The 21,326-nt window shown below is 49.5% G+C and overlaps 1 protein-coding gene across 1 annotated transcript; it reads left to right on the top strand.

Moving 5' to 3' along the window:
* Positions 1–1,056: 1,056 nt before the first annotated feature.
* Positions 1,057–21,299, top strand: peli2 (pellino E3 ubiquitin protein ligase family member 2; the record flags this gene model as incomplete). Its single annotated transcript, XM_080550528.1, has 6 exons — positions 1,057–1,185; positions 6,970–7,099; positions 15,837–15,938; positions 19,291–19,488; positions 20,294–20,482; positions 20,673–21,299. The coding sequence occupies exons 1-6, from the start codon at positions 1,109–1,111 to the stop codon at positions 21,297–21,299; spliced, it is 1,323 nt and encodes a 440-aa protein (XP_080406654.1). The 5' UTR covers positions 1,057–1,108.
* Between the last annotated feature and the right edge of the window lie 27 nt (positions 21,300–21,326).

Below are 21,326 nucleotides of genomic sequence, written 5' to 3'. Positions count from 1 at the left end.
GTGAATGTTTGTCACCAAATTGTTTTTGTTGAGTTTTATGAGTTTGTTTCATATCGTATACACTGCCTGGAGGTCTCTTTTTTTCTTTTTTCTTTCATGTATTAGATACAGGGACTTTTTGAAATATCTGATTACTGCCCTAAAACAGTAAAACAATCAAATAGCAATAATGAGATGAGAAGTAGTGTCATATGCATCTCATACTTCCGTCCATAAATGCCCTTGTTCAGGCATTTCTGTCTGGGATAGCCCGACTAATATTATGGACACATCTAGACTAGCACACCAGTGTCTACTATCAACAGGATACCAGTGCCTCTATAAATCTCAACTTTACTTCTGCAAACTACAAAATGTATTCTCTGAAAAACAAATAAATAAACAATCATACATATTTAAGCCTGTTGGTTTTGCTTTATAATGTGCATATGTAGAGAATAATATATATAATAGAGAATCATATGTAATATATATATATATATATATAATAATAATATATATGATGTTGAGAATAATATTATAATAATGTATAATGTGCATGAAAAGGGAAGGTTATGATCCCTTTAAGAATTCACAGATTGTGTCTTTGTTTACATAACAGAGGAGCCTCACACAGGGCGGGACCATGCAGGGCCATGGGGGAGGGGGGCTCTGTTATAAAACAATCACATTTCTTTACCAATATTTGAATAATAGAAATAAAGTGGTGAAAAAATTCAATGTCTACTAGTGATAATACGACAGAATGAAACAGATATCACAACAGATGTATCTAGAAACGTTTATTGCGATTTTTCTGGGTAGTGTTTTCCCCTATAGAAAGTAAAGGACAAGGTAATGGTTCGGTCCAGCCCTGCTCTCTGCTGTTGACTGGCTGAGCGGCCAAGCTGCGTTAATTTCCACTCGCTCGTGCCTCCATGCCTCCGAAAACTAAGTTTTAATTCTAAGACTTTCTTTTATTTTTTCTTCTTCTTTTCTTACAGAAAGGCTTTTTCCTTACAAACAGGCCACACGAAACGTATTCGACGGGATATATAGTCTGGAATGGGAGTTTATTTTACCCTTTGAAGGGATTTCCTGGTGATCTTTTCGGGACCGACCGAGGGACATGTTGTCTCCCAGCCAGGAGGAGCACTGCGCCCCGACCAAAGACCCGGTCAAGTACGGGGAGCTGGTCGTGTTGGGGTGAGTAGTTGAACAACCAGCTTCGTTAACCTACTAAAAAGGCAGACATTTTAACCTCCTTTGAGTACCTACACTTTGAGTTTTAAAGTGGATAAACTCCAGCCTGTATGTGTCTCTGTGTTGATGGTCAACAGAAGTTTCCCACCAATGCTGAAAACACGGGTCGGGTTTGGAAGACTCCAACCAATTCTATCTGCAGAAGTAGAAGAATTAACACACATTTATATTATTCTTATATTTTTTATTGTCGACAATGGCAGAGGAGAAGTGTGTTGACGTACAGTAGAAGCTGTTCGAGCACAAACATAGCTTGTTGACTTCAGTTCATGCAACAAATGTTTGCCTTTTGGCATGGTCGTAGAAAAAAACTTTTATCCAAAGACAAGTGAGATCTGCTTTTCATTCCAAATGGTATATGGGTAGGTATGGTTTCAACGGTACTAGTAGGCGCATATTAGGTAGGTAGGTAAGGGAGGCTGTGTTGTAATCGTCAGGGGGCCCGGAGCAATTCACGCGCTCACGTTACTTAAGAAATCAGACACGTGCGCAATCACAAATTTCTCCTTAAGTAGAGGGGATACAGATGGCCTCTGATGTTTCTGCCAATTACAATGTGTCCTATGCATATGGCATATTTCTGCTGTTGATGTTGCCAGAGAGAAGTTTGTAGAATACGGGGGGGGGGGGGGTGCATGGGCGTGGAAGGATAAAAGTTCCGCGTCGGAATAACACGAGATGACTCCCAACCTGCAACAACATCTGCCCTTCTCTCACGTCCCCCCCGGTGCTGCAACTTAGGCTGCGCTCGTAAATTCGCCCTGGAATCTGATCAGCACTCATAGAATAGACTCTTGTCCAATCAAATCACTTGGTCCCTTTATGACGTCGAACCCAGTGTGCGCTCCGGCGCTCTCGGAGCGAATTTAGGAACGCAGCCCCTTTGTTCTTACAAACGTTGCTCGCAAGTAATGACTGGATTCAGAGAGGTTTGGAATTCGGAAGTGGTGATGTTTGCCCCCACCCCCCAGTCCTCTCCCACCATTCCCCCCCAGTCCTTGTGTGTTTTTGTTTGTGTTGGTTAGGGCCTAGGTAAAAAAGACAACAGTCAAACGACTTGTCGGCCTATAGGGGGGTATTCCATCAATGTCGCGACAGGAAAAGCCAGGCTTATAAGTCTTGGAGAAGCATATCAAAATAAGCCTGGTATTTCCTTTAGTGACGTTGTTGGAATACCCCCACAGGTTGCTTCACTGAATGTTGTTGAGAAACTTTATTACTTTATTACTAGATTATTATCCTGTGATCCAGTGTCATGTGTTCCTCTACGTTCTAGTACACTACAAATGAGTGAATACAAGTGAATATTTTTTGTGCGCCAAAACAATGTTGTGAACTGTTTTTTACGCACCAGACATTTGAAACAGGCCCACCCAAACTTAGGCCCACCCAAACCTAATCCCTTATGCTGTATATTAAAATGTAATGTTATGTTTTGGAATGACGCATACTCATATTCTCCCGTGTGAGTGTTTCCCTATTCCAAACAGTCGTTAAAACATTTCAGGAACATTAATAAATGGCGTAACACTAATCATGTCTTCCAATTCTTAAACTATTGAACTCACTATACTGTTATGCGGTTAACCATTTACTGACCTCTGTTTTATTGTGCTTTAGACACGGCCATCTTTTATGGACTCTTATTGAGGGTTTTTTAAGAACGTGTAAAGAGGGTTTTCAGTAGGTTCATTGTGAGCCATTGTAAAAGATTGATGGAGAGAGAGTATGAAATAATGCATCAAGTCATTTCTCTGCTGTTTGGTAACCTTGTGTGTGTGTGTGTGTGTGTGTTTCATGTATAGAGCATCTGTTAAAAGCATTTCGGATTAGGTGCTTTTAAAAGATTTATGTGGTGGTCTGGAAGAATGGGGTTCTGTGCTTTGCCCCCCTACACCTCCCCCCCTAGCCACCCCCCCCCCCCCACACACCCACACACACACACACACACACACACACACACACACATTCCTAGTGGTGACAGGCTTGTGAGACACCGTAAGCCTGCCACCTTCAAGTTCCTGCCATCCAGGATATCCCTCATACAAGATACTGGATTTGATAATTTTCTTTTAATATATACATTTTTTTAAGTTGCACAATATGACAAATGATCACCATGACAACAACATATTTTCTGAACAACATTGATGGAACAAACACAAGACAGTAGTGGTCCTCTGTGGCTCAGTTGGTAGAGCAGGGGTGCTAACAACGCTTAGGTTGTGGGTTCGATTCCCGCTGGGGACCATATATATATACAGTATATACACTGCCAGATGTATGCACTCACTGCAATGTAAGTCGCTTTGGAAAAAAGCGTGTCAGCTAAATTGCAGATATCAAGACCGCATCGAACAGAGTAGACACTGATTCAGCCACCCCCCCTTTGTAATTTTTTAAGACCAATGGTGGCGTTCGTGTTTGCATGGCCACTCCCCCCCACCCCCCCTGGCTCTGCCTGGCAGCTATGGCCCCGTAGGCAGACTGGTGTGACTGGGTCTGGGCTGGGGGGGGGGGGGGGTCTGGGCTGGGGGGAATGAAAGGGGGGATTGATCAGATGGACCCAGCCTCTGCCTCTCCCCAGTCTCCTCTGTCCATTGTGCCTGTAGGACTGAACCTATTGATTGTGCATTGTGTGTGTGTGACCCCCCCCCCCCCCTCCAAACCCCCACCTTAAGAACCAGTGTGTGAGGGAAGCTTGTCCTCTGGGGGGGGGGGGGACATCTCTGTCTGACTACCAGTAATCCCAGACCAGTGGAGGGGGGGGGGGTGGGTGCTGATGTCATTCCCATCATGTGGCTGACCCAGACATGCTCACTGCTGCTGCCATTTTAGATATTTTGTCTTTGATGACGTGAAGCCCCCCCACCCACAACCCCCCCATTGTCCACTCCACCCACAGGACATGACCCTGGAGGAGGCTTTCTTCGACTCACAGTCTCGAGGTCAAGTGAATCACTTGGGGCTCATCATCACTTGAACTAATCAGCACATCTGCCCCCACACCCACCCACACTGTTAACACGGTCCTGTGTGTGTCGGCTGTGGGGGTGGGCTAGTCGATCCTGTGCATGTAGGCCGCACAGCTGGAGGACAGGTGATGCTCAGCGCTCCTCTGATCCCTGGTGTTAAAACATCACAGGCTAAACTGTCTGACTGGCTGTCTGTCTCTCTGTCTGGCTGGCTGGCTGTCTGTCTGGCAGGCTGGCAGGCACAGGTCAGAAGGCAAAGGGATTACAATTTAGCAAGAGAGCACAGCTTTAAAGAGGCCTGTCCTGCCCTAGCACCTAGGATGATGAGGTTCCAGGGTCCAGGTGACGTGACACGCCTGTCGATAATGGTGGCTAACGGACTACGTTTGTGTCAGGTCAGGTGGTCCCACCCAGACCGCGGGACAAGCGGTGGTCACTCACCTGCTACTGGCTTATAACGTCAACATTGGGTAGAGGCAGTGGAACTGGATATAACTGATTATAACTGGTTATAACTGGATAGAACTGGATAGAACTGGATAGAACTGGTCAGAACTGGATATAACTGAATATAACTGGTCATAACTGGATATAACTGGTCATAGCTGGATATAACTGGTCAGAACTGGTTATAACCGGTCAACAGGAGCACAGCGATGGCGACTGAAGAGTTTCTTGTTGAACGCATGGCTTCAACATCCTGCCGCCTTATGGTTGTTTCCCATAATATCCATACGGCCCATACGCTCTTGTGTTGCCATGGCAACATGGTCCGGCGACCACTCCCCTCAGGGTGGCTTGTCCTGTCCTGCAGACCCGTCAGCTCTACGCTGACCGAGACCATGTGTCTCCCAGCCGGCCTGGTCGTGTGGGGACAGGGGGGGACAGTTGGCCTGGCTGGGCTGAGCTGGGAGAGGTGAGGGAGGGAGGGGAGGATGAGATTGTATCGGACTAGTATTGTTGAAGGAATAACAGCCAGTAGTTCTTTTTTTTTTTTTTTGGGGTTGTTTACTCATGAAAGGAAACTGTTGATTCTGAACTGCTGAGATGTCGTCATTAAAAAAAAAAAAGTCTCGACTGTCTGAATATCTGTGTTATCAGTCATGGTGTGTGTGTGTGTGTGTGTGTGTGTGACAGAAGGGCCTCTGTGTTGGAGGGGAGGGGAGCGTGGGGTGTCCCAGCTGTAGGGGCCAGCTGGTGGACAAAGGAGAGGAGGAGAGAGTTAGCGCTAGGACCGGAAGGTGCTTCTCCCTTCACTATGAGGACCAGCGTTAGAGTGTTCGTAGTACAGCAGACTTTAGACACTAGAACAGCCATGGGTGGGGTCATTTGACCCTGTGAGTAATTTGTTTTAATATCTTTGCACTCAATCACATTTCAGGACCCTCCTTTCATGACTTTTCCTAGATATGTGCGTTCTACCACCCAGTATCCTTACATTTTCAAAATCACACCAGGATAAGCTAGTGTAAAGCTAGAAGTTTTTTTACAAGACGGTCAACTAGTGGTCGTTGCGTGTAAATAGCAGCTTCCCATTGTAAAGACTGGACATTTGACCCCCGAGGCGGCTCTTATAGTAGGTATAAAAGGCACGGCTCTTCTAGTGTTAAAGACCAGGCAGGCGCCCCGCGGTGGTGTAGCGGTCTACGCACTGGCCACTAGTGCATGCTGCCCACGGGGGCCGGGGTTCGTATCCCGGCTCGCCAGATCCAGATATGGCCGAGGCACACGGGAAGCGGCATATTGGGCGGCCGCTTCCGAGGGCGGTATAGGAGTATTTCTGGACAAGGATCCGTCGCGCAACACCGCCCCCTGGGTGCCGGAATAACGGTGCTGGGCTCGAGGAGCCAGTCAGCTAGTCTGCCTGGCGGCCTCTTCTGGGACTGCCGGCCACGGGGTCGTGCGGCGGATCCTATGCAATAGGCAGGGGATAATTGGATGCTAGGTTGGGTTCAATTGGCTACCAAATTGGGTGAAAAAGGGATAAAATCTGAAAAAACAAATTTAAAAAAAAATAAAATAAAGACCAGGCAGGCATCACAAGGGCTACCCCTATGACTAGTGACGTGAAAAAACACCATAAAACAGAGGGGGGGGGGGGGGGGATTCTTTCTATGATGGGGGTGATTCTGTGTCGGTTTATTTTTAAATCGAGTCAGTATAGGACTCTGTTAGTCAGGGGGGAAAAAGGGGGGGGGGGGGGTGAAAAAAGATCTGTTATGTGGTTTTAGAGCATGTGAGTCACTTTCCCTCCGAGTTCTGGACGGGCCTGTAAAGGGCAGCAGACCTGACGCACATCCTCAGCTAGCGAAGTGGAGGGCTGGCGCTGGGAGGCACACCACCGCAGCCACGGTGGGGCGAAGACCGGCGGGGGTGGGGGAGGGTGGGGAGGCATTAAAGTGCTTTATGTAATAACGACACACAGCAATAATCTGAGGTGATTCTTAGATTACTAATTAAGTACATTGGATGGATCGCGAGTGGCAGATTATTAAAGTAAATGGATATTAAAAAGAAGGCCTGTTCCCAAATACCCCCCCCCCCCAACCCAACAGCAGAACATCCATTTTCACCTACTTTTCTTCTTTTTTTTTACCTCAGAATTGTACTCAACAAAATGCAGAATGTGTTCTCTGTTAACACTAGTGTGTGTTATGCTTTTCTTTGCTTAAACTCCTGCCAAAGTATGTCAACGTTTTTGAAAGCTAATGTTCTGTCTCTCTCTCTTCTCTCCCCCCCTCTTCTCTGACAGGTACAATGGCTCCCTTCCCAACGGAGATCGAGGAAGGAGGAAAAGCAGATTCGCTCTGTACAAGAGGTGCAAAGCCAACGGCGTCAAGCCCAGCACCGTGCACATCCTCAACACCCCGCAGGCCAGCAAGGTAACGGAGGAACGAACCACGTAGGAATTAATGAACAGGGTGTAATATATATATATATATATATATATATATATATATATATACTATATATATATCGTTAGCCTCATAGAATAATTGCCCGAGTCATGCTTCACTTGTGGTCATTCGAGCCATCTTTGTATGTAGTGTCAAAAATGCCTGATGTCAAAGCGATAACTTGGGCAGTTAGTGATTTTGGAATGTAACAAGCATTCTGATAGGCAATAACGCACAGTGAATCAGCAGTGTTAGGAGAGTAGAGTTAGGCAGATATCTCAATTTGGCCAAAATATGACGTAGGCAATTATGCTATGAGGCTAACGATATGTAATATAACATACGCCATTTATCCAAAGCGACTTACGTTGCAGTGTGCGCATACATTTTTCAGTATATATGGTCCCCGGCGGGAATCCAACCCGCAACTTCAGGTGTTATTAGTACCTTGCTCTACTGACCGAGCCACAGAGGACCACAGGGTGTAGGATACTTCTGTGTTTGGTCATGAACCGGTTCTAACACCGACTGGGTCGTTTACTAGGTCATGTATGCAAACGTACACCGACGACCAACAGTCCAGACACACCAGGGGAGGATCAACACTGAGTTTAAAAAACCAAAACAACAAGAACCAGTATTGGTGGCCTGGGGTGGTCCAGTGGTCTCGCACCGCGGTCTACAGTGCACACATGCCCATGTCGGCATGGGTTAGAATCTGGCCCATGCCCTGCTGACATGCCCTCTCTCCCTTCTTCTCCTTACTTTCCTATCTGTCTTCACTGTATCTGTCCAATGAAAAATATGAGTGGGGCCCACTCAGAAAAAATAAAGTAAAAACCAAAACAACAAGAAGCAGTATTGCATTTTGAATTGGAGACTTGATTACTTGAGTATGGATGCCGTGTTGAGTCCTTGTTCTCTGGGAGGTGTTCAGTGTTGAAGTTGCAGGTCTCTCAGCTAGATCTCACAGTGAGAGAGTGTGTTGGGTGGTGGAGAGAGAGAGTGTGTGTTGGGTGGTGGAGAGAGAGAGAGAGAGTGTGTTGTTGGGTGGAGAGAGAGAGAGTGTGTTGGTTGTTGGGTGGTGGAGAGAGAGAGAGAGTGTTGGGTGGAGAGAGAGAGAGAGTGTGTGTTGTTGGGTGGAGAGAGAGAGAGAGAGTGTGTTGTTGGGTGGAGAGAGAGAGAGAGAGTGTGTTGTGTGTTGGGTGGTGGAGAGAGAGAGAGAGAGAGTGTGTTGTTGGGTGGAGAGAGAGAGAGAGAGTGTGTTGGGTGGAGAGAGAGAGAGAGTGTGTGTTGTTGGGTGGAGAGAGAGAGAGAGAGTGTGTTGTGTGTTGGGTGGTGGAGAGAGAGAGAGAGAGAGTGTGTTGTGTGTTGGGTGGTGGAGAGAGAGAGAGAGAGAGAGTGTGTTGTTGGGTGGAGAGAGAGAGAGAGAGAGTGTGTTGTTGGGTGGTGGAGAGAGAGAGAGTGTGTTGGGTGGAGAGAGAGAGAGAGTGTGTGTTGGGTGGAGAGAGAGAGAGAGTGTGTGTTGGGTGGTGGAGAGAGAGAGAGTGTGTTGGGTGGTGGAGAGAGAGAGAGAGAGTGTGTGTTGGGTGGTGGAGAGAGAGAGAGAGTGTGTGTTGGGTGGTGGAGAGAGAGAGTGTGTGTTGGGTGGAGAGAGAGAGAGAGAGTTGTTGGGTGGTGGAGAGAGAGAGAGTGTGTTGTTGGGTGGTGGAGAGAGAGAGTGTGTGTTGGGTGGTGGAGAGAGAGAGAGTGTTGTTGGGTGGTAGAGAGAGAGTGTGTGTTGGGTGGTAGAGAGAGAGTGTGTGTTGGGTGGTGGTGGAGAGAGAGAGTGTGTTGTTGGGTGGTGGAGAGAGAGAGAGTGTTGTTGGGTGGTAGAGAGAGAGTGTGTGTTGGGTGGTGGAGAGAGAGAGTGTGTTGTTGGGTGGTAGAGAGAGAGAGAGTGTGTTGGGTGGAGAGAGAGAGAGTGTTGTTGGGTGGTAGAGAGAGAGTGTGTGTTGGGTGGTGGAGAGAGAGAGTGTGTTGTTGGGTGGTGGAGAGAGAGTGTTGTTGGGTGGTAGAGAGAGAGTGTGTGTTGGGTGGAGAGAGAGAGAGAGTGTTGTTGGGTGGTGGAGAGAGAGAGAGTGTGTTGTTGGGTGGTGGAGAGAGAGAGAGTGTGTTGTTGGGTGGTGGAGAGAGAGTGTGTGTTGTTGGGTGGTGGAGAGAGAGAGAGTGTTGTTGGGTGGTGGAGAGAGAGAGAGTGTTGTTGGGTGGAGAGAGAGAGAGAGTGTTGTTGGGTGGTGGAGAGAGAGAGTGTTGTTGGGTGGTGGAGAGAGAGAGTGTGTGTTGGGCGGTGGAGAGAGAGAGAGAGTGTGTTGGGTGGTGGAGAGAGAGAGAGTGTGTGTTGGGTGGTGGAGAGAGAGAGAGTGTGTTGTTGGGTGGTGGAGAGAGAGAGAGTGTGTTGTTGGGTGGTGGAGAGAGAGAGTGTGTGTTGTTGGGTGGTGGAGAGAGAGAGTGTGTGTTGTTGGGTGGAGAGAGAGAGAGAGTGTTGTTGGGTGGAGAGAGAGAGAGAGTGTTGTTGGGTGGTGGAGAGAGAGAGAGAGTGTTGTTGGGTGGTGGAGAGAGAGAGAGTGTGTTGGGTGGAGAGAGAGAGAGTGTGTTGTTGGGTGGAGAGAGAGAGAGAGTGTGTTGGGTGGTGGAGAGAGAGAGTGTGTGAGTGTTGGGTGGTGGAGAGAGAGAGTGTTGTTGTTGGGTGGTGGAGAGAGAGAGTGTTGTTGTTGGGTGGAGAGAGAGAGAGAGTTGTTGGGTGGAGAGAGAGAGAGTGTGTTGTTGGGTGGAGAGAGAGAGAGTGTGTGTTGGGTGGAGAGAGAGAGTGTGTTGTTGGGTGGTGGAGAGAGAGTGTGTGTTGTTGGGTGGTGGAGAGAGAGAGTGTGTTGTTGGGTGGTAGAGAGAGAGAGTGTTGTTGGGTGGTGGAGAGAGAGAGAGTGTGTTGGGTGGTGGAGAGAGAGAGTGTGTGTTGGGTGGTGGAGAGAGAGAGAGAGTGTGTTGGGCGGTGGAGAGAGAGAGAGTGTTGTTGGGTGGTGGAGAGAGAGAGTGTGTGTTGGGTGGTGGAGAGAGAGAGAGAGTGTTGTTGGGTGGTGGAGAGAGAGAGAGTGTGTGTTGGGTGGTGGAGAGAGAGAGAGAGTGTGTTGGGTGGTGGTGGTGGTGGAGAGAGAAAGTGAGAGCGTGCCAGAAACTGCCCCGTCCAGTACAACATGTCTGTCCTCTCCTGCATTCCTGCCTTTCGGTCTCCTAGCAAGGACTGCAAAACAAGCCGGAGGGCCGGAGGGGCGGAGGGGCACGCCCACAGTCAGCAGTTCACTTAAGCACACAGCTCAGAGGACGTCTCCCTGTCCTGGTGGTACTCTCAGCCTCCTGGCTGGTGACCCTGTTTAGGTCAGGTTTGTCTCTAGTTTGTCTCTAGTTTGTCTCTCTGTTTAGGTTGAGCCCTTGTTCTCTGGGAGGTGTTCAGTGTTGAAGCCTTGTTCTCTGGGAGGTGTTCAGTGTTGAAGCCTTGTTCTCTGGGAGGTGTTCAGTGTTGAAGCCTTGTTCTCTGGGAGGTGTTCAGTGTTGAAGCCTTGTTCTCTGGGAGGTGTTCAGTGTTGAAGCCTAACTAGACCGTGTTTAGGTCAGGTTTATCTTCTGTCCTGTTTAGGCTGGGTTTATCTCCACCTTGTCCTCTTGACTGAACTAGACCCTGCTTTAGGGCTGCAACTAACGATTATTTTGGTAGTCGACTAATCTGTCGATTATTTTTCCGATTAGTCGTGTGGCTTTTCGCTGCGCGTAAATGGCGACACAGAAGCATAAATCCGGCTTAACTAGCTATCTAACCTAACGTTACGCCAAGCTACAGCTGCTCACAGAGCTAGTTGACTGGCTAGCTAGCATTGCTGGCTAGACTACAGACAGCTCACGTTAGTAGGCTACGCTTGGCGCTGTTTATCTTACAGACAGCTCGCTGGTGGACTCAACATAATTGAAATAGCATTCACTTATCAAGCATCATTCATGATCATCCACCATGACTACCTGGTATTTTAATAGCGACCACCCCTCACTTCATTTCATCTCGCGTTCTCCTGGCTTCAACATGGAAAACCCCTGCTACGTAACGTTACATACAAGCGCCTCTGTCTGTCACATGCGTGCCACAGGGCAAATAAATTAATAGCACAAACGCTCATAGCATGTACAGCCCTGTCCATGAGACGTTGTTTTCCAACATGTAACAGTAAAGCTAACATAAACATTACGACCCTAACAATATAACGTTAGCCAGTTGGCTAACAACGTTAGCTAAAACTTACCCAGCTGATTCTTGCATGGCTCCCGTTTAAAAAAAAAAAAAACGTTTTTTTTAATATATTTTTTAAATGCGATTAGTCGACAACAACATTTCACGCCGACGAATTTTCGTAATCGATTAGTCGTGACTAGTCGACTAATCGTTGCAGCCCTACCCTGCTTAGGTCAGGTTTATCTCACCTTGTCCTGTCTGTCTAGTGTCCCTGTTTAGGCTCGGTTTGTCTCGCAACCTTGTCTTCTCTGTAATGTCTGCTGTCTGCTCTTTTTGTTTTTAGATGTTTTTTGGGGGGACATTTTTTCTGCTTTATTGGGATAGAGACAGTAGAGATTGACAGGAAGGATGGATGGATGGAAGGGAGGGAGAGAGGTCGAGGGAGGGAGAGAGAGAGAGAAACAGAGACAGATGACGACATCATGCTAGGATATGTGGAGGGGTGTCGGAATCGAACCGGGAACCTGGCGATGAAGCGGTATGCACGTTAGCGTGCCGTGCCACTAAGTGTCTGTCTCTGTTGCCTGTTTTGATTGTCCCAGGGGGGGTGTGTGTGTGTGTGTGGGGGGGGGGGTGGGACTGTCAGCTGATAAGGTCTAAGTGTCATTTACGCCGAAAGCCAGCCAGATTTGGTGACCTGACCTGTGCTGTACTGCACTGCGCTGTGTTGTTTCAACGCACACCGGATCAGAGATTTGAAGAGGGCAGTTTATGTAAGAGGTCAGGGGCTTTTATAGAGAGAGAGAGAAAGAGCTTGATACAGACGTCACCCTCTCTATGCTGCCACCCTGCTAGCCACCCTGCTAGCACGGCCTGGATTAGCGGTGGTGGAGGTGAGGAGGAAGTTGTTGCAGTTGGCTGACCTTCCCCCTCACAGCTGTACACACACACACACACACACACACACACACTTGAAAATAGCTGTTCCTTCAGAGGCAGGGGGCAGGAATAGGGCCTCCTCCTGACCCCTGCGGTAGCTTTTCCACGGTGGGTTGCTAGAGAACTCACCGCGCCTGTCGCTAGCTAACTCACCTCCCCTGTCACTAGTGTTGTTCCGATACCGATACTAGTATCGGCATGGCCACCGATACGCACAAAAATGCTGGTATCGGTATCGGCAAGTACTAACAAACAAAAAAGTCCGATTTTTTTTTTTTTTTTTTTTTTAAGTACCAAAGTTATTTTGTTTGTAAATGTTCACTTGCTGTTGCACTACTACTACGACTGTTTTATATCTTAAATGGATATTGCACTGATTGGCATCTGTGAGAGCCACATTTCAGGTTTTATAAGGGGTTGATTTTCTTGTCACCATACCAGGTAGACAATAAAAAAAAGTTCTATAGTATTCACTCTCTGTTGGTATTTTTTCCTGTTTTACAAAGGTTTTGAGCAGTGCCAGACTAAGTGTTAGCAATAATTTTACATCGAGGTGAGTATGCGGCTCAAAAAACATGTTTTTTTGTTTTGTTTTTTCAAACGCCGTGGTATCGGATCGGTACTCGGTATCGGCAAGTACTGCACGGTCAGGTATCGGTATCGGTATCGGGATAAAAAAATGGTATCGGAACAACACTACCTGTCACTAGCTAACTAGCTAACTCACCTCCCCTGTCACTAGCTAACTAGCTAACTCACCTCCCCTGTCACTAGCTAACTAGCTAACTCACCTCCCCTGTCACTAGCTAACTAGCTAACTCACCTCCCCTGTCACTAGCTAACTCTGTCCTAGGCTCCTAGCTAACTCTGTCACTAGCTAACTCTGTCCTAGCTAACTCTGTCACTAGCTAACTCTGTCACTAGCTAACTATATCACTAGCTAACTCTGTCCTAGCTAACTCTGTCCTAGCTAACTCTGTCGCTAGGGAACTCACCACTCCTGTCTCTAGGGAACCTGTCGTCCAGTAGCCAGCCCCACCCAGGGAGAGAGGGTTACCCCTCCTATGCCGTCTCTCCTCCCACGCCAATGTCTCTTTTCTCTCACTCTTTCACACACACCGAACACACACCAGACACCACACCACCCACAGTAAGTGTCTTCCCCTTCCAGACTGCGGTGGTCCCGTGTGGACACAGAGAGAGAGAGAGAGAGAGAGAGAGAGAGAGAGAGAGAGAGAGAGAGAGAGACCCTGTTCATATCCAGCCTGTTCAGACCCTGTTCAGATCCAGCCTGTTCAGCAGCCTGTGTGTGTGTGTGAAGGGAGGCCGTATGTGTGCGTGTGTATATTCAGGAACAAAGGCTCTCTCTCTCTCTCTCTGTGGTTTCATATCTCGTCGGGCCGTTTGAGATTACGGCCAATTAGATCAAGTGGAACTCAAACAGGAGATGGAGGAGGAACACGGCCATGTGGTGTGAGTGAGGGAGAATGTGCTCGGTGGAGTTTTGACTTGTGTATGGTGGCTGTCATGGCGACGCCGCTGACGACCCGCCTCTCCCTCCCAGACGGCCTCCTGGTTCCGCTGCTGGGGCGTGACCTCCGTATGACCCCCAGACAGGTGGAGGACAGGAGGCCTGGCAACGTGCTAGGTGTTAGCCACGCGAGCCTTCCTCTCGCTGACATGTCTGTCTGACTCTCTCTCTCCCTCCCTCCCTCTCCCTCTTTCTCTCCCTCCCTCCCTCTCTCTCTCTCTCTCCCCCCCTTCCACCCTCCCTCTCTCTCCATGTCTCCCTCTCTCCCCCTCCCTCCCTCTCTCGCTCCCCCTTCCTCCCTCCCTCTCTTTCTCTCTCCCTTCCTCCCTCCCTCTCTCTCCCTCCCTCCCTCACTCCTGGTACAGCACAACACTGCAACTGTGACCCACTTTCCTGCTCTACCCCCACACACACACACACACACATTCTCCTCCCTGTCTCCCCTGCTCACGTGATGTTTTGGGAATGGAAATCACAGATTAGAGAGGCAGGGTGGTGGTGGTGGTGGTGAAGTAGCTGTGCTGTGTTAGTGACTCCTCCCCCTCCTCCCCTCCCCCCCTCCTCATACACACACATTTCAGAGTTCAACATACCCCACCACGGACTGAGCCTTGGGCCTAGTCTCTGGTCACATGTCATAGGAGTGTTACTTCAAAGCGACGTAATGCCTCCCCGCCTGCCTCCCCCCTCCCCCCCAGCCTCCCCCATTCCTAGAATTCCTGCTGTGGTTGTTTTGTGGTCGTCCATCGTTTAGAACGAATGTTCTGTGCGACAGTCTCTCAATTCCTCCCTCACGAGAGATGGAGCGTTAGCAGGAGCCATTAGTTGGTTCCCACCGTGCCCCCCCCCCACCCACCAGGCTCCAGCTGCTCTGTGTGAACCCGTTGTGTGCACAAAAAACAAACAAACACGTGGTCACTGATTTCATCATCCTCTTCTCACTGAGGCGGACCTTTGTTTTGGTGCATGACTCTACTATAGGGGTGGTGGTGGTCTAGTAGAGGTAGTGGTGGTCTAGTAGGGGTGGTGGTGGTCTAGGAGGGGTGGTGGTGGTCTAGTAGGGGTGGTGGTGGTCTAGTAGAGGTAGTGGTGGTCTAGTAGGGGTGGTGGTGGTTTAGTAGGGGGTAGTGTGGTCTAGTAGGGGTGGTGGTGGTCTAGTAGGGGTGGTGGTGGTCTAGTGGTGGTAGTGGTGGTCTAGTAGGGGTAGTGGTGGTCTAGTAGGGGTGGTGGTGGTCTAGTAGGGGTGGTGGTGGTCTAGTAGGGGTAGAGGTGGTCTAGTAGGGGTGGTGGTGGTCTAGTAGGGGTGGTGGTGGTCTAGTAGGGGTGGTGGTGGTCTAGTGGCGGTAGTGGTGGTCTAGTAGGGGTAGTGGTGGTCTAGTATGGGTGGTGGTGGTCTAGTGGCGGTAGTGGTGGTCTAGTAGGGGTAGTGGTGGTCTAGTAGGGGTGGTGGTGGTCTAGTAGGGGTGGTGGTGGTCTAGTGGCGGTAGTGGTGGTCTAGTAGGGGTAGTGGTGGTCTAGTAGGGGTAGTGGTGGTCTAGTAGGGGTGGTGGTGGTCTAGTAGGGGTAGAGCTGGTCTAGTAGGGGTAGTGGTGGTCTAGTAGGGGGTAGTGGTGGTCTAGTAGGGGTAGAGGTGGTCTAGTAGGGGTGGTGGTGGTCTAGTAGGGGTGGTGGTGGTCTAGTAGGAGGTAGTGGCGGTCTAGTAGGGGTGGTGGTGGTCTAGTAGAGGTGGTGGTGGTCTAGTAGGGGGAGTGGTGGTCTAGGAGGGGGAGTGGTGGTCTAGGAGGGATAAGGTTAGGGTTAGGGTTTAGGGGTTAGGGTTTGAATAACAAGCGTCTGCTAAATGGGTAAAAAGTAAATGCTAGTAAATGCTAATGAGAGGTCGTTGTAAAGTGCTTTGGAATAAGGCGCTATATAAGTCAGTCTATATAAGTCAGTCTATATAAGTCAGTCTATATAAGTCAGTCCATTTAAATGTAAATGTTGTTGTTGTGTTCCAGGCGGTGAACTGTAAGGGGCAGCACAGCATCTCCTACACGCTGTCCAGGAACCAGACTGTGGTGGTGGAGTACTGTCACGATAAAGACACTGACATGTTCCAGGTAAGAGTCCTGTCACAAACACACTGACATGTTCCAGGTAAGAGTCCTGTCACAAACACACTGACATGTTCCAGGTAAGAGTCCTGTCACAAACACACTGACATGTTCCAGGTAAGAGTCCTGTCACAAACACACTGACATGTTCCAGGTAAGAGTCCTGTCACAAACACACTGACATGTTCCAGGTAAGAGTCCTGTCACAAACACACTGACATGTTGCAGGTAAGCCCACCACTTTCAGTGCAGAAAGTAAATCTTAAGTAAGATGAAATATCTTAAATCAAGGCATTAAAAGCTTGTTTTTTAGTCTGACTGGTTTTGGCAAGTCTGTTGGCAGATAATTGTACTTATTTTAAGTAATTTTCCCCCCATTTTATTTATTTTTTTCTCCTTTTTTTGAGAGCTGACCTTTTGCAGTGTTCAATCTAACACTGCGTTTGGCTGAGTTTAGCCGACACAGATTGTCCTGCCCATATGCACAATTTGGTTTTCATATGCATAATCAACTATTCATTACGTTTACTAAATTCGTAACCACCACCAACTCATTCCGCTTCAAAGCTCACTTTTTGGCTAACCACGACAGATTTGCAATAGTTTTCAGGACAGGTTTTTTTGTGTGTTTTTACTTAATTATGAATGAGATTTCTGTCTACTTCATGTGGGATTATTCACTCTGTAGCCTGCATGTGTGTTCCTGTAGTTGTGCTGCCTCTCTCCTCTCCTCTCCTCTCCTCTCCTCTCCCCTCCCCTCCCCTCCCCTCCTCTCCTATCCTCTCCTATCCTCTCTTCTCCTCTCTCCTCTCCTCCCCTCTCCTCTCCCTCTCCTCTCCTCTCCCTCTCCTCCTCTCCTCTTCCCTCTCTCCTCTCCTCTCCCTCCCTTCCCAGCCCTCCTCTCGAGTGAACACATGTGCTCAGACCTCTCCACTGTTACCCCCAGTCCACCCCCCCCTTCCCTCCCTCTCTCTCTCTCCCCCCCTCCCTCTCTCTCTCTCTCCCTCTCTCTCTCCCCCTCCCTCCCTCTCTCTCTCCCCCTTCCCTCCCTCTCTCTCTCTCTCTCCCCCTTCCTCCCTCTCTCCCCCTCCCTCCCTCACTCTCTCCCCCTCCCTCCCTCCCCCCTTCATTAATCTGACTACAGCACCGCCCCCCCTCCCACCAGAGACACGTTACTGGCCCAGACACGTCCTTCACAGTCACCCTCTTATTGTGTCCATGTGTCTGAGAATGGGGGAGAGAGAGAGAGAACAGGGAAGAGAGAGAGGGATAGAATGGGGGAGAGAAGAGAGCGAGAAGAGAGACAGAACAGGGGGGAGAGAGAGACAGAACGGGGGAGAGAGAAGAGAGACAGGGATAGAACGGGGGAGAGAGAGACAGAACGGGGGAGAGAGAGACAGAACGGGGGAGTGAGAGACAGAATGGGGGAGAGAGAGACAGAACGGGGGAGAGAGAGACAGAGACAGAATGGGGGAGAGAGAGAGGGATACAGAACGGGGGAGAGAGAGAGAACAGGGGAGAGAGAGAGAGACAGAACGGGGGAGAGAGAGAGAGAGAGAGAGAGACAAGAACAATTGTGTCCATGTGTCTCAGAACTAACAAACCCATCAGAGAACCAGGAACACATGTGAAAACAGAACTAACAAACCCATCAGAGCAGCAGGGGCTCATGGGAACTTTAGGACCAAAGTTGAAGCCAAAAAACGATTGTGGGAAATGAAATGGGGAGAGATGTATTTTTTTTTAAATGTTGGTGTTTGTTAAAGGTTGAAATGTATATTGTAATAATTTACCTCAGGATCAGTGTCACACAGTTCCCTCAGATTCAGAGTTTGATTGGCGTGGCCTTGTTTGAACTAGCGAACAAACAGCTTTGTGTTCGTTGACAGCCATTAGTTCGTGGTTCTTACAGTAACAAAGGGGACTGTTCCTTCCAGCTGTGGAGCCGCCGTCGCTGTGTCAACACGCACTGCAACATTTATTTCCATATGTGGAAAGGTGGTCACAGCCTCACCCCGGGCTGGTGTTATTCATTGTATTATCCAGAGAAAATAACCGATTCTTTGACGAACAGACATTATCAGTTTCATTTTGACTCGGGTGTTTATGGCAGCCATTTACATATTACTCTCCGATATCAATATATATAATGACCATCAAGTCATAAGATGTGATAAAACGTTCATAAGACATTCTCAAGTAGTGCGGTATCGTTCAGATGTTGTCGTAAACGGCCGCACACAAAGCAAACACCCCCTGCGCCATCAGTCAGCGTCACCTCCGCTCCTCACTAACATTTACATTGTTGATGTTTAGGAGACGCTTTTATCCAAAGCCACTTACAACAAATACATCTGTGACACGGTCTGGTGAAAAGGGTAATCCTCAAGTCGTGCAAATCAGCAAAAAAAAACTTCTTTTATTAGTACGACGATTGAAGTGTTGAAGAGCCCACTCGATATAACAAACAACAGTTTTAGGATCACTAAATACTTCATAATTTGTGAATTGGATTCACTGTTCTCATCTGCCGTAGGCTACTGGGTAAGTGATATATGGCTTGTAAACAGACTTTCGTTTCAGGACGTGTTCAGAAGCAAGGACTGTGTGATCATCTAATTATGTGTAGTTATGTATTTTTTGCCTGTTGATGTTCTATCAGCATGTCGTGATGTGTTGAACATGCAGTTAGATGTTCAAAGCAATCTTCCTTTTTAGCGCTGGCTATTAGCAGCTGTTTTGCCTGTGATTCGATTCAGAGCGCGTTTCTTAGCTATTTCTATCGCTATTTATAGTTTGAGGTGGACCACCATTCAAATAAGCATATCTTCTTCGACTATTTTCAATGGTTTTCAATGTATGACACATCATTTGAAAGCTTACAATCTGCACTTTCATAATCTCTGGAAAACCCTGAAAAATGACCATGAGGACTTTTAACCAGTCCCTGTCACATTTGTGACACGTTCTAATGCTTTGGTCCTCATATCGGCAACCAATCAAAATGTTCAGACTTTTCTTTTGAAACATGGAACTACGTTTCAACGTTGTTGAGAATCACAACACAAACTCGCTAGTCAAGTCAAAATACTGTGAGTAATCCCCACTGCTACCTAGTTAACTAAAACACTACTTCACATCGTTAGCAGGCTCACAAAACAAGCTGTGTCAGTTGACTAGCAACGTGTGTTGTTGATTTTCAACAACGCGGAAATGTATTCACATTTTTCGAAAGAAAGGTCTGTGAAAATCATTATATCGGATCCCGACCTAATGTCCCAAAACATAAGAACAGAACGTGTCCCATCTGTCTGAAGTGACGTGAATTACCCAGAATCACCCTCTTGGTTCCCTGCAGATCGGCCGGTCCACGGAGAGCCCCATCGACTTTGTGGTGACGGACACAGTGTCGGGGGGGCAGGAGGGGGAGGAGACGCCCATCACCCAGAGCACCATCTCTCGCTTCGCCTGCCGCGTGGTCTGCGAGCGCGCCCCGCCCTACACCGCACGCATCTATGCCGCTGGCTTCGACTCCTCCAAGAACATCTTCCTCGGGGTAAGACAGGGAAGGAGGGGAGGGGAGGAGGAGAGGAGGGAGGACAGGATGGAGGAGGGTAAGACTGGGTCAGAGGGTAGGAGGGGAGGAGCGAGGAGAGGAAGCAGGAGGGTAGGCGGGAGGAGAAGAAGCTAGGAGGGGAGGGAGGAGAGGAGGGTATGAGGGCAGGAGGGAGGAGGGTATGAGGGCAGGAGGGAGGAGAGGAGGCATCCCTGTTCAGTTACCAAGCACGGACATATCCAGCTATGCTTATGACAGTACGGCCTTCTGAACAACAGGGTAGATGTACTGGCTATAGCTTGTTTCGTGCGTATGTCTCTGACACAAAACCTCCCGAAACACTGCCTGCCTCGCATTCCTGGGATTCTCAGGCTGGTTTCTCAGATGCACGGCATTCCTACCAGAGAAAACCAGATTAAGCTTTAACACAATCTACACGGCTGCCACCGGCGCGTGTTATGTAACAACGCTACATTGTGTTGTTCTTGTCTCTCTCTCTCTCCCCCGGTCTGTCTCTCTCTCTCCCCTGTTCTCTCTCTCTCTCTCCCCCGGTCCGTCTCTCTCTCTCTCTCTCTCTCTCCCCTGTTCTCTCTCTCTCTCCCCCGGTCCGTCTCTCCCCCCCCCCCCGTTCTCTCTCTCTCCCCTCCCACTCTCTCTCTCTCTCTCCCCCGTTCTGTCCCTTTCTCCCCCGTTCTCTCTCTCTCTCCCCCGTTCTGTCTCTCTCTCGTTCTCTCCCCCCCCCCTGTTCTCTCTCTCTCTCCTCCCCTCCCTCTCCCCCCCCATCCTCCTCTCCCCCCCCCCTCAGGAGAAGGCAGCTAAGTGGAAGAACCCAGACGGCCACATGGACGGCCTGACCACCAACGGCGTCCTGGTGATGCACCCGCGGGGCGGCTTCACGGAGGAGTCCAAGCCCGGCGTGTGGCGGGAGATCTCCGTGTGCGGGGATGTCTACACCCTGAGAGAGACGCGCTCCGCCCAGACCCGGGGGAAACTGGTCAGTAGAACTCTCCTCTCCTCTCCACTCCTCTCCTCTCCTCCACTCCTCTCATCTCATCCACTTCTCTCCTCTCCTCTCCTCCACTCCTCTCCTCTCATCCACTCAAACAAAGTTTGTTCTTTGTTTGGACCTGTGATATATTGTGGAAAATACAATTTAAAAAAACCTTTTAAAACCTTTTTTACAGGTGGAGAGCGAGAGCAATGTCCTTCAGGACGGCTCCCTAGTGGACCTGTGTGGTGCCACTCTCCTCTGGCGCACGGCCGAGGGCCTCTTCCACACGCCCACGCAGAAGCACCTGGAGGCCCTGCGGCAGGAGGTGAACGCGGCCCGCCCCCAGTGCCCCGTGGGGCTCAACACACTGGCCTTCCCCAGCATGCAACGCAGCAGCCGCACCGCCCTCTCCTCCTCCCTGGGCGAGGACAAGCAGCCCTGGGTGTACCTGGCGTGCGGCCACGTGCACGGCTACCACAACTGGGGCCACCGCCACGGGTCCTCAGAGCAGCAGGAGCCTCACCCCCACCCCCACGGCGATGGGGGGACACGGCGGGAGTGTCCCATGTGCCGGACGGTGGGGCCGTACGTTCCCCTGTGGCTGGGCTGCGAGCCGGCCTTCTACGTGGACACGGGCGCCCCCACGCACGCCTTTGTGCCCTGCGGACACGTGTGCTCGGAGAAGTCGGCCCGCTACTGGGCGGAGATCCCGCTGCCCCACGGCACGCACGCCTTCCACGCCGCCTGCCCCTTCTGCGCCACCCAGCTCAGCCTGGCCAAAGGGTGCGCCAAGCTCATCTTCCAGGGCCCTATTGATTGAGGGAGGGGCGGAGGGCTGGGGAGGGAG

The sequence above is a fragment of the Nansenia antarctica genome (assembly GCF_963989245.1).
Source record: "Nansenia antarctica genome assembly, chromosome: 1".
Classification (NCBI taxonomy): Eukaryota; Metazoa; Chordata; class Actinopteri; order Argentiniformes; family Microstomatidae; genus Nansenia; species Nansenia antarctica.
The sequence above is the reverse complement of the archived record's forward strand: the minus strand, read 5'-3'. Positions and strand labels throughout refer to the sequence as shown.